Source organism: Papaver somniferum, chromosome 2 (genome assembly GCF_003573695.1).
Source record: "Papaver somniferum cultivar HN1 chromosome 2, ASM357369v1, whole genome shotgun sequence".
Classification (NCBI taxonomy): Eukaryota; Viridiplantae; Streptophyta; class Magnoliopsida; order Ranunculales; family Papaveraceae; genus Papaver; species Papaver somniferum.
Window position 1 is genome coordinate 66,331,640 of NC_039359.1, and position 14,169 is coordinate 66,345,808.

General features: G+C 38.5%; 1 protein-coding gene and 1 pseudogene across 1 annotated transcript; both read right to left on the reverse strand.

Annotated features, from left to right (window-relative positions):
- Nucleotides 1-4,546: 4,546 nt before the first annotated feature.
- Nucleotides 4,547-7,928, reverse strand: LOC113347902 (IAA-amino acid hydrolase ILR1-like 4). Its single transcript, XM_026591591.1, has 5 exons — nt 7,466-7,928; nt 7,246-7,371; nt 5,955-6,269; nt 5,395-5,523; nt 4,547-5,319 (listed from the first exon to the last, which is right to left on the reverse strand). Exons 1-5 carry the CDS (start codon nt 7,820-7,822, stop codon nt 4,912-4,914), a joined length of 1,335 nt encoding a protein of 444 aa, XP_026447376.1. The 5' UTR covers nt 7,823-7,928; the 3' UTR covers nt 4,547-4,911.
- A 164-nt stretch (nt 7,929-8,092) lies between these two features.
- On the reverse strand, nt 8,093-11,342 carry LOC113347903 (annotated as a pseudogene).
- Between the last annotated feature and the right edge of the window lie 2,827 nt (nt 11,343-14,169).

Below are 14,169 nucleotides of genomic sequence, written 5' to 3' on the forward strand. Positions count from 1 at the left end.
AAGAGATGATTGGAAATCCCGCGAGTGAAGTAGGTAAACAAGATAAGGATGAGATACAATGCTCGATGATGAGTTACAAAATTTAGTTTCGTGTTTGGTTAGCAAGTTAAATAGAGCACAACAATAGTGTTTCTATCTTGTTAAGGATGGTGTTCCGCTGCGATGAAGATGAAGAAGAAAAGAAGTTTGTGATGGTTGTTATGGTATGATAGTAGTACGAAGTGAGTATTTGATGATTGTTGTTAAGCAAAATAATAAGATTGGTTAGTTAGCTAATTTGCAGTTGGTGATGCAATTTTTAACTGAGTTTGTTGATTGACGGAATTCCAGTAGGATCATGAAATTGGGATAAGCTATAATTGAGTATTAAGGAGTAACGGTTTGTTGGTGGTATCTTTGAAGATGAGAAAAAACAAGAACGTACTACTGCCACTATTAATAGTGTTGTGTGTTGACTTTTATCAATGGAAGAAGAGGAATAGAAAATGAGAAAAGACAAGGACGTGCTAACGTCGATTAATGGAAGAAGTTGGGGAGTAGAAGAGGGTTACGGAATTCTTGTTGAATGATATCTTGGTTTAAGGGAGAATGTTGGAAGTTAAACCAAGATATGGTGATTTGGTTAGTGGACCAATAAATATTGTTGACGCAGTATGAAGAAGAGTTGGGATCAACTACTGTAGTTGACACAGTCAGTTTGGATCAACAAGAGAAGTTAACACAGCCTGTTATATTTGGAAGTCGAGTTAACTTGAGATACAAGTTGTGCCGGTTGCTGGTTTTAGAGTTTTACTATGTTTAGAGTTTCTTTATGTTTCTAGAAGTGTGCTTTATTTAGAGTTTGTTTTTATTAGGAAAGTGCTTTGAGTGATAGTCAAGTTTGTGAGACTATAAGTAGGCTATTGAGCCATAAGAATTGTACGCAAAATTTGATTATCAATGTAGTCTTTATGCTTCTGCATGTGCTCTCCTCTCTCTTGCTCGATCCTACAAAGCTCAATTCGCCACCATCAAAGACTTCTTGATACATCGAAAGGGATGTTATTAAAACCAACTTTGTAATGGGGATCTATTAAGTATGTAATTGGTTTTATTATGGTCTAGTTAATGAAAGTATTACTAATTTTCAATCTAGCATGTATTCATGGTGAAACTCAAAATTTCTCAACTAACATATTCATTTACGGACAGAAAAAATATGTTAACCAAGCCGTAATACAGACTCAGGTAATTCTGGTAAAAATAACGGCCAGAAGTTCTTCACTTCCCATCCGTTTTTTGAGTTCACGGCCGGGAGTTCCTCAGTTCCCAAGCGTAATTAGGTATTTATGGTTGTTCGACACATTTTCCTAACCGTAACTGGTAAATACTCATATTTTGCTCTGATTTTTAACCGAGTTGAATCGATAATATTGATATTGGGAGTTGACTATAAGGTTATCTATAGTTTTGTGATGAAGGGTTTCATCATTTTTCTTCATATTTTTTCAGAAAAATTTCACCAAAATCACTATTTTTCCTTCTTCAAAATGAAGGAAAATCAAGTTTTGATTTCCAATGGTTTAATCATTTGATTAGTCTAATCCATTAACTAATACTGATTAGTTAGTTTAATCAATTTAATTAGAACTAATCAAATTAAGGGCATATTATATCAGGATCAGGGACTCTATGGATTACTATTTCATGACCTTATACGGCCCAAAAAAACTGAACACTTTAGAGCCCCAAAAATCAGATTCTTAAAAAAAAACAACAAAATCAAAGAATTTAGTATACTAATTAGACCACAATTAAGCCTAAAGTCCACTTTATTGATGTGCTAGTAATGCTAATAATAGAAGGATGAGGCTAATAACGATTTGATTAATAATCAAATGGTGATTATTAACTACAATGTCATGTTCAGTACTAGCTAGTAACATGGTGAACGAGATTGGATCTTCTTTTGGAACGACATTCATATAAAGAAGAGTTTCTTTCAAATTCATATGACGGTTGGCACTTGCAATAATTAAGGGCTTGGTCAAAATGTCAACTTCTCAGATATCTTATATATAATGGAAGCAAATTGTACCTGATTAATACAACCAACAAAATTCTAAAACAAGAAACTCAAAATAGCACAAGATCAGATGGAGATCAAGAAGTTTACAAGTTTTTTGTATGTCTTGGTTATGATCTTTTCGTTTTCTTTTTATTCTGCAGCTCAGTCATGTGCCGATTTATATGATTCTTGTACTGAAACGAATTGTTGTGATGGACTAGTGTGCGAGCATATTGTAGTCGGTGGTCTACCAGCTACCACTTGTTTATCATGTTCCCGTGCAACTGAACCTTGTGGATTTGTTCGCTTTAGTAGTTGTTGTCCTGGACTTACCTGCGATGGTAATCTTTATGGAACCTGCAGTTAATCTTAATTCGTCAAATCGTACAAGAATATATTATTGATGGCGTGAGTGCTGAATTTCTTTAGTATATTCTGTTTTGCGCTTTTTATTTTACGAATAAGATCATTGAGATGTTATGTGTTGATTCGCTAGAACTACATATGGTCTGATCAAACTACTGTAGCACTAGATTGATCAATGTTCATAATCATTTTCTTGATTATTTATGTATGTTGTGCTTTGTTATATTATTATGGTTCATTTCTTGATGTTTTCAGTTTGTTTTGCTTTGTATGCTATTAATAAAACAAACTTTTTTTTTTCAACCGGACGTCCTCAACCCCTCATGAATTTTTTATCACTATTTGTTTCTCATTATAGACCTGTTGTCTTTGAAGTAAAGTCACCCAACTGAACCTGTTCACCCTGATCAGGTCTGGACATCTAGTGTAAACTCTAGTGTTCAACATGTTTTAATGGGGTTCCACTTCCGATCAAATCCATAAGGAGAAAGATATCGAATCATAGGCGATCCCAAGGTACGTAGGTTTGTTAAACTAGAAATCTTGGAGACACAAAGATAGACTCTTGTTTCTGTATGTCCCCCGGTATTAAGACTGGGGTTCAACAATCAAGATATTTTGCTTAAAACTGTAGAACAACAATTATATATCCATGCATCTTTTACTAGCATTCGGTGCGCTCGTATATTCAACTGTGTGGCAAAGACGAATCTCCAAATTTTAACCTGTGGAACCACCTGTTGAAGACGACTCCAATCAAATTTGGGCTATTAACGACCATGGGCCTGTACAGTAAGTAGTTTTGTTGATCACAAATCCACATGACCTAGGAAACCGTCCGAGGCCAGAAGACGGGCAGATTTGCCCGTTCATTTCCCACGAAAACTAAAACTGCCCGTAAAGAATTCCCTCTGTCTATATAAGGGCTGTTTAACTTCACCATTTCCTCACAGAAACTTGGAAATCCTCTCAAGTGCACAAAAAAAAAAAAAAAAAACTGAAGCAGAAGAGAAGAAGTTAATGGAGGGGTCTAGCAGTTGTAGGGCTTCATACTTGACCGTAATGGCGATTGTTTTGGTAATTTTGTATCTAACTGGAGAAACTTATGCTACAGATATTGAAGCTGTTGCTGATGTTGTTGCGGATACTGTTGCTGATGTTATTGGCGTAACTGCACCAGCTCCAGCTCCAACAGCTAATGCCGATGTTGTTGGTTCTCCCTCAATGGCTGCTGCTTTGTTTGTTTCTTGTCTTGCTTACTTGCTCTCTTAGATCTTCAAATAAGGTTGAGAAATAAGATTGTTGTTTACATTATGTTCTTGCTAGCGATGTCAATTAGTGGTTTATTTCTTATATAATGTAGTTATAGTTGTATTTCTTCTTTTAACTTCTGATTCTAACAAAAAGATATTTCCACTACAAGAGCAAATTTCTGACACTGGAAAGAAGGAATCAAAACCTTGATGAAAAACTTGGATCCTAGTTAGTATTCACCTGATGAAAATCTTGAGCGCCATGCGCCTGCTCACATTAGCAAGCGAGCAAGTGGCATGGCTTCCAATTTAACATGTACGGTCAGCAAAATGAAAAGAAAAAAACAAAATGTATTGAATTCTGCTTGCAATGTAATGTGATGAGAATTTGTGTCCAAATTACTGGATTTGCTTCCTTGTTCCTTTTTAGTCTGAGGGTTGCCAGAGTATCTGCAATATGCAACACCCTTAATTTTACTCAACAATTTTAGCACCACTTGAAACAATAGCACTGTTCTGATTTACAAGTAAGAACGAATATCAATGTTAACTAGAAAATTGAGATATGAAATCGGGATGAACAAATTCATGATGACATTTAACTGAAATGAATCAGTGATGAGCCAAGATATCGAATCAACTAGGTGATCCCGAGGTGCACTAGATTTGGTAAATTGGAGTCTTGGAGACGCCACCAAGATAGACTATGGTTTTTGTATGTCCCCCGGTATTAAGACTGGGTTCAACAATCAATATATTTGGCTATGGCAAAGGTGAAAATGTTATTGGGATCATTTGACAGCTATATTTCACTTCTCAGGTATCCCTTCTTTTAACTTCAGAATTTATGAAAATGATCAAAAAAAACAAAACACGCGAATTGCTTTGGCGAGGGTGCGCCCTATATTTTCAAATCTTGGATTCACCTGAAGGGTTAGCCGTCTGGCAGAGATGGAGAATCAAGTAATCCACACAACATTAAAAATGAATCTAATGTAGATACTTACACTTACACAATACTTTCCTAACAGAGGAGAGGAAACTGCGATTGGTATTATTGATGCCAACGATATTCAGTTGCCAGAAAGTGATAAGAAACTGACTTGGTTTCGCAGTTTTTAGTCACGGCTAAACTAAGAAGAGTCTATAATACAAATTCACATGGTCACATGTAATGAACCCACTGCTGCCATCTAGCCAGGTCTGGAGAAACTTAGATTTCATAATGAAGCTTATAGAAATACCTTACAACTCATCACGCAGCTTTCGACCAGAGATATGAGATTTTGATTTGAATTCAAGGAGATACCGAGTAGCTACTGATGCGTGTAATGCTGCACCATAGGGAAGCACATCTTCATTGATAGTGAAATATGGTGAATGCCCAGATGCAAGTTTTTCGCGCGTTTCGTTTTGCATCCCCACGAAAAAGAAGCATCCTGGCATCACTTCTGAGTAAAAGGAGAAGTCTTCAGATCCCATTAATGGCTGCATGTCTCTGACTTTATCGGTCCCCAGCATATCCCCTGCGACATTTTCAAAATGCTTATGTAATACTTTGTTGTTTGCAGTTACGGGAAAATCTATCTTATTATCTGGGGAGAAGTCGACTGTAGCATTGCATCTCTGAACAGCAGCTTGTGCCTTGATGACCTGCCACAGTGTCAGTTGAAGAAAATCAGTACCATAATATGGATGGAGTTAGGGTAAAGTTGTAACTGATTTTACCTCTTCGATTCGTTTCTTGAGTTGCTTAAAGCTTTCTGTTGAGAAGGCTCTAAAGGTGCCACCTATGGTGACAGAATCTGGAATAACATTGAATGCCCCACCTCCTTGGAATTTTCCAACTGTTACAACCTGAACAAAACGATGTTTTTTCTTTAGGGACGAAGATGATAAACGAGGTTGATAAATAAATAATTGGTGCTTTCAATTGTACAAAAAGATATGCTTCTTACTTCCAGACGCAATCATGATAGCAATAACAGTCTGCATTTGATGGAAAAAGAAGAAGAACAAGAACAATCCAAAGGCGTATGTGATTCTGAATTAATACCAACTCTTTTTGGGGTCAGAATGCATCATTTTGAATTATACTTTAGCTCATTGATCACGAACAACAGATGGATTTACGACAAATGAGGACAGATAAATACAAAACTCTATGACTTCTGCGTTAAAATCTGGCTATAGTTGGAAGTAAGAGCTAAGTGGCTAAAGTATTCTGGATAGTTATGTCTGACTTTTAACACGAAAAAACCTAAGGAAAAAAAAAGAGAAGCAAGTACCTGTGAATCCAGTGGATCAGCTTCACGTGAGACAAGCTGTTGCAAGCTAACAATTACATTTGATGCGGCAACAATAGGGTCAATGGTATGCTGGGGGATCGCTGCATGACCTCCCTTTCCGCTAATTACTGCCTCAAAAAAGCCGCTCCCAGCAAGCAGAGCACCGGGTCTGGAAGCAACCGAGCCAATTGGTAAGTGAATCGAGACGTGCAGCCCAAAGATAGCATCAATATTGTCTAATACTCCATCTTCTACAATTTTCTTTGCTCCCCCTGCTCCTTCCTCAGCCGGTTGGAAAACTAGGACTACAGTCCCCTGTCAAAAGCACCCAAAAAAAAAAAATGAACAAAGGGAATTTTAATAAAAATTAAGCGTAGGCTACGTTGAACGTCACAATCCTTCTGCTTAAACTGTATTCTAGGTTCAAAAAAGCTTGTGGGTAGAAAACTCTAACCACAGTAGAAACAAGTCCATGAAACCTTACCTGCCATCTTATGTTCAAACTTATGCATAATTGCATTAATGTCAAGAAGCTATTATCTAACAGGATCGATATCAAAGTTATTTTGAGTGGCCGAGAAAAAAATAAATTGAGCTGAATATGGAAATGTGATCCAAGGAATAACTTTAGAAGGGGGAAGCCGTCCAGGACAAGAGTGAAAAAGTAATCCACAGTACAGGTACAAAATAGATGTTAAAGTACAACATTCGTTCCATTGAGGGATTTGAAGAATCTAGAAGGAAAACAAGACCAATTACTTTAAGTTGGTTCTTCTTAAAATCAGTTTTATAAGAAGGCTGTCAATATTCTAGTCAAATGTTGAAATCGAATTTCGAAACCTTGTGAATGCTAACAAAACGTCTACCTGTATGACATGATTCATATAAACTTAATCACTCAAAAGATCATTACACAGTACAAAGCAGTGAACGTCTAGCTAAACCAAATGCTGCTCTTTAGTTATTACCCAATTAAAACGAAGAATTTATACATAGCCAATATAACAAGCAAATTGCCTAACACAACAAAAATCAACATGTATATAGAGTATATAACATAACCAGCTACCTTCGAAATTCAAAGCTGCTCAAAATCAGCATCTTCCACATAGTTAATATTTCGTTCAACAAAAACAATACGATAACCAGGCAGACCACACATAGTTACTGTCTATACTTAATGAATAGATTATACTTGCATAGCAAAATACATGACCAGCCAAGCAATTGAGAACACAAACTCAGAACATAACTGCAAGCAGGTAAGCAACACACAAACACACACACAAACCTTCAATTCATGGCGATGATCTTGAAGGATTTTAGCTGCACCAAGAAGCATAGAAACATGAGCATCATGTCCACAAGCGTGCATCTTTCCAGGAATTTTACTTTTATGATCCCACTCTACACTCTCCTGCAACAAACAACATTCAAAAATCCAATCAAACCCTATTCACCAAAACACAAACAAAAAAGAATAAAAAAAAATCTAAAACCCAAAGACTGACCTGCATAGCAAGGGCATCCATATCAGCTCTAATGGCAACAAATGGTGGTTCACCAGTACCAATCATACCTACTACACCAGTAACAGCAATTGGATGCTTATAAGCAATACCCAATTTATCCAATTCATTTCTAATCAGTTTGCTAGTCTCAAATTCTTCAAATGCAAGTTCTGGGTTCTCATGAATTCTTCTTCTAACATCAACCATCCATTTAACAAGCTCTGGTTGTTTAGCATAGTTTAAGAAACTGGTTGGAATTTCTGATAATTCACCAGAACTCAATGAATTTGAAGATATGGGTTTTGACCAGAATAAGTTCAGAACAAAAATTGATGTGAAAATTTTCCAAAATCCCATGTTTTTGTTAGTTTGCTGTGTGATTTGAGGTTGAGTTTGAAAATGAAGTGTCTCTGTCTTATAAAGACGACTTTTTAACGAATCGGTTGACTCGGGGTTGAGGGAATCGTTTTGGACTGTCTTGACTCAAGTACTGTTATTGCTCTGGCGAGCGCCCAGAACCTCCTATCTTGGCATTCACACGATGGGTTAGCCATCTTGAGAATCTAGTGTGCCGCCATGACCATGCCATCAAGCACTGAACCTGAAAACTACAATTCCAAGACAATCTGGCAAAATTTCCAATTGAATTTTTAATAGAAGTCAAGGTGAGTAGAACACAACCATAAATGATTCCCACCTTCGCAAAATCAGCTGCCATGCGGAGATGGAAAATCAACACAACAATAAAATGGATCTAATGTGGACACACTTTCCTAACAGACGAGAACGGAAACTGAGACCGGCATTATTAATGCCAACAATGTTCAGTTGCCACAAAGTGGTGAGAAGAAGCTCACTTGGTTTTCAATTCACAGCTAAACTAAGAAAAGTGAAATTTACAAGTTAACATGATGATATGTAACGAACCCACTACTGCAATTTCGCCGAGTCTGAAAACTCGCTATGAAGGTTATATAAACATGGAAACACCTTATAACTCATCACGAACCATTTGATCAGAGAGATGAGATTTTTGATTCGAATTCAAGGAGATACCGAGTAGCTAATGATGCATGTAATGCTGCACCATAAGGAAGCACATCTTCATTGATAGTGAAGTATGGTGAATGCACAGATGTGATTTCTCCGAGTGTTTCATTTTTCATTCCTATGAAAGAAAAGCATCCTGGTATCACTTCCGAGTAAAATGAGAAGTCTTCTGTTCCCATTAATGGTTGCATGTCTTTGACATTAGTGGTCCCCAGCATATCTCCTGCAACATTTTCGAAATGCTTATGTAATACTTTGTTGTTAGTGGTTACGGGGAAAAATATCTTATTCTCTGGATGGAAGTCGACTGTAGCATTGCATCTATGAACAGCAGCTTGCGCCTTGATAACCTGTCACAATGCAAGTTGAAGAGAATAAGTCTCAATATGACTGGGAATAAGCATGAAGCCATGTAATTGGTTGTACCTCTTCAATTCGTTTCTTGAGTTGCATAAAGTTTTCTGCAGAGAAGGCTCTAAAGGTGCCTCCAATGGTGACGGTATCTGGAATAACATTGAATGCCCCACCTCCTAGGAAATTTCCAACTGTAACAACCTGAGGACAACAATGCTTATTTTTAGCGACGGAGATGATAAAGAGATGCTTCCTACTTCGAGATGCAAATAAAGAAGAAGAAAAAGTGCCAATCTTTGTGTTTTCAAACCGAAGGCATAGGTTACTCTAAATTACTGAAATATACTCAAGGGAATAAAATGCATCATCCTTTTGGAAAGTCATTTATCACGAAGAAACAACAGATGGATTAACGACAAAAATGAGGGAAGATAAATACAGAAGTCTACGGCTTCTGCATCAGAATCAGGTTATAGTAGGAAGAAAGAGAGAGATACCTATTGCTAAAGATATTCATGACAGGTATAACTGATTATTAACCCGAAACTAAAAATTAAGGCAGATACCTGTGAATCCAGTGGATCAGCTTCACGTGAGACAAGGTGTTGCAAACTAACAATTACACTAAATGCTGCTACAATAGGGTCAATTGTATGCTGAGGGATCGCTGCATGACCTCCCTTTCCGCTAATTACTGCCTCAAAAAAGCCGCTGCCAGCAAGCAAAGGACCGGGTCTAGAAGCAACCGAGCCAATTGGTAGGTCAGCGAAGACATGGAGCCCAAAGATAGCATCAATATTGTCTAATATTCCATCTTCTACCATTTTCTTTGCTCCCCCACCTCCTTCCTCAGCTGGTTGAAAGACTAGGATAACAGTTCCCTGTCAAAAGCAGAAACTGAAATCACGTAACAGTTTCAGCTTAACAAAATTTAAGCGTATAAATTAGCTATTTGAATTGTACCCAACTAGAAATCTTACAACTAAAGCTATGTGAAGTTGCATTACATCAAGAAATTAGCTATCTAACAGAATTAGCGAAGGTATGACATCAAAGTAGTTTTAAGTGGCCGAGAAAAAATCTGATTAAGCTCAATATGGAAGTGTGATCCAAGGAATAACTTTTGGAGGTGGGAAGCTGGCCAGGAAAAAAGTAATCCACTGTACAGATATGAATTACATGTTAAACATTCGTCCCCATAAAAGGATTTGAAGAATTCAGAAGGTAAAACCAAAATCAGTTTCATAAGAAGGCTCTGAATCTCCCAATGGGGAGTTGAAATTCCAGGCCTTGTGAAAGCTAACAAACAAAGCATCTACACATTTGACTGATGATTCATATCGTCTTAGGGTCTTCTAAAATCCCGTCTCAAAAGATTGTTATCCATGACAAAGCAGTAAAAGACTAGCTTGGCGTACTGCTATTCTTTAGTTACACTATTAAAGCGAAGAAAACTAATCATAACCGATCAACAAGCAAATTGCCTAACATATATAGAGAGTATCTACCATGATGAACTACCAATCGGAACTCGAAGCTGCTCAAAATCAACATGTTGAACATGGTTAATATTTCTATTGAATAAAACCAATACAATAGCCAGCCAAATCCATATGTGAAGCAATGTAGGCATGAAAACATTATGTAACATCTACCTATGTTTTAAAAAACATGATCTGACTGAGCGATTGAGAACATAAACTCACAACATATAGTAAGCAGAAAACATACACACACACACACACACACAAACCTTCAATTCATGGCGATGATCTTGAAGGATTTTAGCTGCACCAAGAAGCATTGCAACATGAGCATCATGTCCACAAGCGTGCATTTTTCCAGGAACTTTACTTTTATGTTCCCACTCTACACTCTCCTGCAACAAACAACAAATCCATATCCATTCAAACCCTATTCACCAAAAATGATTAATTTTTAAGAAAAAATATATGAAACCCAAAGACTAACCTGCATAGGGAGAGCATCCATATCAGCTCTAATAGCAACAAATGGTGGTTCACCACTACCAACATAACCTATAACACCAGTAACAGCAATTGGATACTTATAAACAATACCCATTTTATCTAATTCATTTCTAATCAATTTACTAGTCTCAAATTCTTCAAAACCAAGTTCTGGATTCTCATGAATTCTTCTTCTAATATCAACCATCCATTTGACAAGCTCTGGTTGTTTAGCATAGTTTAAGAAACTGGTTGGAATTTCTGACAATTCTGCTGAACTCAATGAATTTGAAGATATGGGTTTTAACCAAAATAAGTTCAGAATCAAAATTGAAGTGAAAATTCCACAAAATCCCATGAGTTTTTGTTTGTTGCTGTATGATTTGGGTTTGAGTTTGAGTTCGAGTTTGGGATTGTAGATTCTCTGTTTTTAACGAATCGGTTGTTTCGGGAGTGAGAGAATCGTTTTGAACGGGAATATCTCTGTTGATATTTGGAGTCGTATGAATGAACAACATTTCATCATCTGTGTAACCCATATGGACCCACTTAAGAGAGTTGCTTGTTGATGCGAAGGATAACTTGTTTTTTTTAATAAGAAAACCAGGTTCAACCCTGGATAAGCATATCCCAGTCAGTTACATTGCCTCCTTGTGCGAGGTTTACCAAAAGATAATTGATATAAGTTTCATCCCATCGGGAAGAGATTGCTTGTAAGAGAAAGTTCTGCTAATTTGTTTGCAATTGTGTGTACATATTTCATCATCAAACACGTGTATACACGAAGACACGTGGAGAGCATGCGGACAAAGTCATCAAAACATGATGACACACTCCCATAACCAAGAAGCCCGTCCCGTCGATGTCGGATCTTTGCCCGAACAAATCTAAGGGCAGAAGTTAAAAGATGAATCGAAAACACGATGTACTGCGGAGCACCAAATAACTCCCAAAGAGTTAGTTTATCTCATCCCCAAAAGAAGCTAAGATCAACGGTGAAGAGAAGGTTAACTGACATGGATGTGACAGGGGCAGAAGACACTTGTCTGACACGAGCATGCGTCTCAACTACCCGCATTAAACACTCTGAGCAGTATACGTGTCGACCAACCCGTGGAACGAACGAGGATTACTCTGCGTGATTAAGTAATGAACGAAGACCTCCGCGTGATGGACACAAAGCACAAGAAGATAAGGTTCCAACGGCCCTCAGAAACGGGTCCCACAATCTAACCCTATAAATACCCCCTCTCCACCGAGAGTAAGAGGGATCGGAAAAAAGAGTGGAGAAAGGAGAGAGAGAAGAATTGTAAGTGTAAGTTTATCTTTTACAATTCAAAAACCTGTGTAAACTCCAAAGTCATTCGACTACCTCTGTAATCATCAATGCATAGTGAAAACGACAACCCCGTGGATGTAGGCCTTAGTGCTGAACCACGTAAATCCGAGTCTTATTTACATTTCAGTACTATACGTTCATTTGATACTCCACGGATTTTACTTTTGTACTACGTTTTCTTTATCTTCCTCTATGTGAACGCCTCTAGTGATGATATTAGATGAGGCTATGATAAACCCGAAGGTTTTGAGCCAAGGAATCAGTACAGTCATTTCATCAGTTCGAGTGGTCACATAGAGTGCGAACATATAGATGCCTTCGTGATTTACGTGTTCACAATTTGGCGCTAGAAACAGGGACTTCGTACCGGTAAAAGATTTATATTATCCTGTGATTTCATCTTAAACTAGCATATGATTGCTCTTCTTCATTAGCTCTGACAGTATTTATTTTACCATATTTAAAAAACGCACCCATTATCTTCGTTAGCTCGGGCAGTATCTTCGTTTATTGGTTAAAAGATTTACTACCTAGATCCATGAATTTACATTTTTTTATCTCGTACGGACATGTCTTTCCGGTGGGTTTTCGTAAATCTTCAAAGGATCTACAGGCATTTTTAAAAGGGATCTTCTCGCGTTTCCACGTACTTTCAATGAATCCACACTTTTAATAATACTTTAGCCCGTGTATTTTAACTCATGTGTTTTGATCGAATGAGCCCCCCTAAGAGTTTTCTCTGTGGCCATCGGGCAGTTTTTCCCTGTCTTGGAGTAAGGTATTTCGCAAACTAATCCGATCCGCACGGACATTTCTGTTTCCTGCTGTTTGAAATTCCCTTGTGCAGAAAGAAAGCGACAAAAGGACCCACTATGGAAAAGATGCAGGAAGCAGGAAAGTCCAAAGCCTCGTCAAAGGATGCACCAAGAACAACCCCGGTCATCACCCGAAGCAAGCAGAAAGGGGACAAAGCCAAAATGACTAGTCAGAGGCAGGATACCGCGGAGATCACTTCGCCGATGAATGCTAACTCCGTTGCAGCCGCGGCTCTCAGAGCAGCGGCGACAAAGTACAGTACGACAGCGGCAACCCTGAAGGCTGTAGAAGCCAGCAAAACTTTGCTATGAATAAATTTCATCAGAATCAAACCGTGCCGGGGGATCTAACACCGCAGATGGGCACTCAACCCGATTTGGAAATGCAAACAATCGAAGTTGAACCTCTACCACCTTTAATACAGACTGTAGAAGAAGGCGACACCATGGCCGTAGTAGCACGAGCTGGGACTCCCAATCAGGGGTCAAACCAATCACATCGATTGATGGCTGAGCTTGAAGTTGAAGAAGAGCCAGCAGGTTTATGCAGATGCTGTAGCTCTGCTGGCCAGAGAAAACCAAGATTTAAAAGACCGGATTGCCCTAAGTACGAAGACCAGCCAACAACTTGAGGAAGCCAATTCAAAGGCACCATAACCTAATCGAGACCGAAGAGTCATCGTAGCAGCTAAGGGAGACGCGGGTAGGGGAAGTAGCACGTCCGACCCGGATTCTAACGACACAAAGTCAGAATATCACGAGCAGAAGAGTGTAGGGCACCACCGTGCGATGGAAGAGCTGCGTGATGAAATGATGGCCGAGATTAGGCAGTTAAAGGCTAGACAAGGCGGGGGAAGATTAGATGAGGTCATGAGAGAGGCTAGCTCCACGCCCCTAACTCATCGCCTGGCCAACACCCCTATTCCGCTGAAGTGCCCTGTCCCGACCTTTGAGTGCTATGACGGATCCAGTGATCCCGCCGCACATATTCGGTATTATAACCGCGTCTTAGCCAGATGGAGTCAGAACGACGCCGTCCTCTGTAGATACTTCCCATCCAGCCTCAAGGGATCGGCATTGTCTTGGTTTGATAATTTTCCGCCGGACTCCATCCACTCCTACGATCAACTCGCACAAAAGTTCTTAAGAACTTACATGTACAACAAGGCTGTAAAC

Excerpts from the sequence above, each read along its gene's own strand:
- LOC113347902 (XM_026591591.1), bottom strand. The coding sequence starts at position 7,822 with ATGGGATTTTGGAAAATTTTCACATCAATTTTTGTTCTGAACTTATTC. Across the intron at positions 7,372-7,465 it reads TGGATGCCCTTGCTATGCAG|GAGAGTGTAGAGTGGGATCA; the intron begins GTCAGTCTTTGG and ends TGTTTGTTGCAG. Across the intron at positions 5,320-5,394 it reads TCAAGAAACGAATCGAAGAG|GTCATCAAGGCACAAGCTGC; the intron begins GTAAAATCAGTT and ends ACACTGTGGCAG.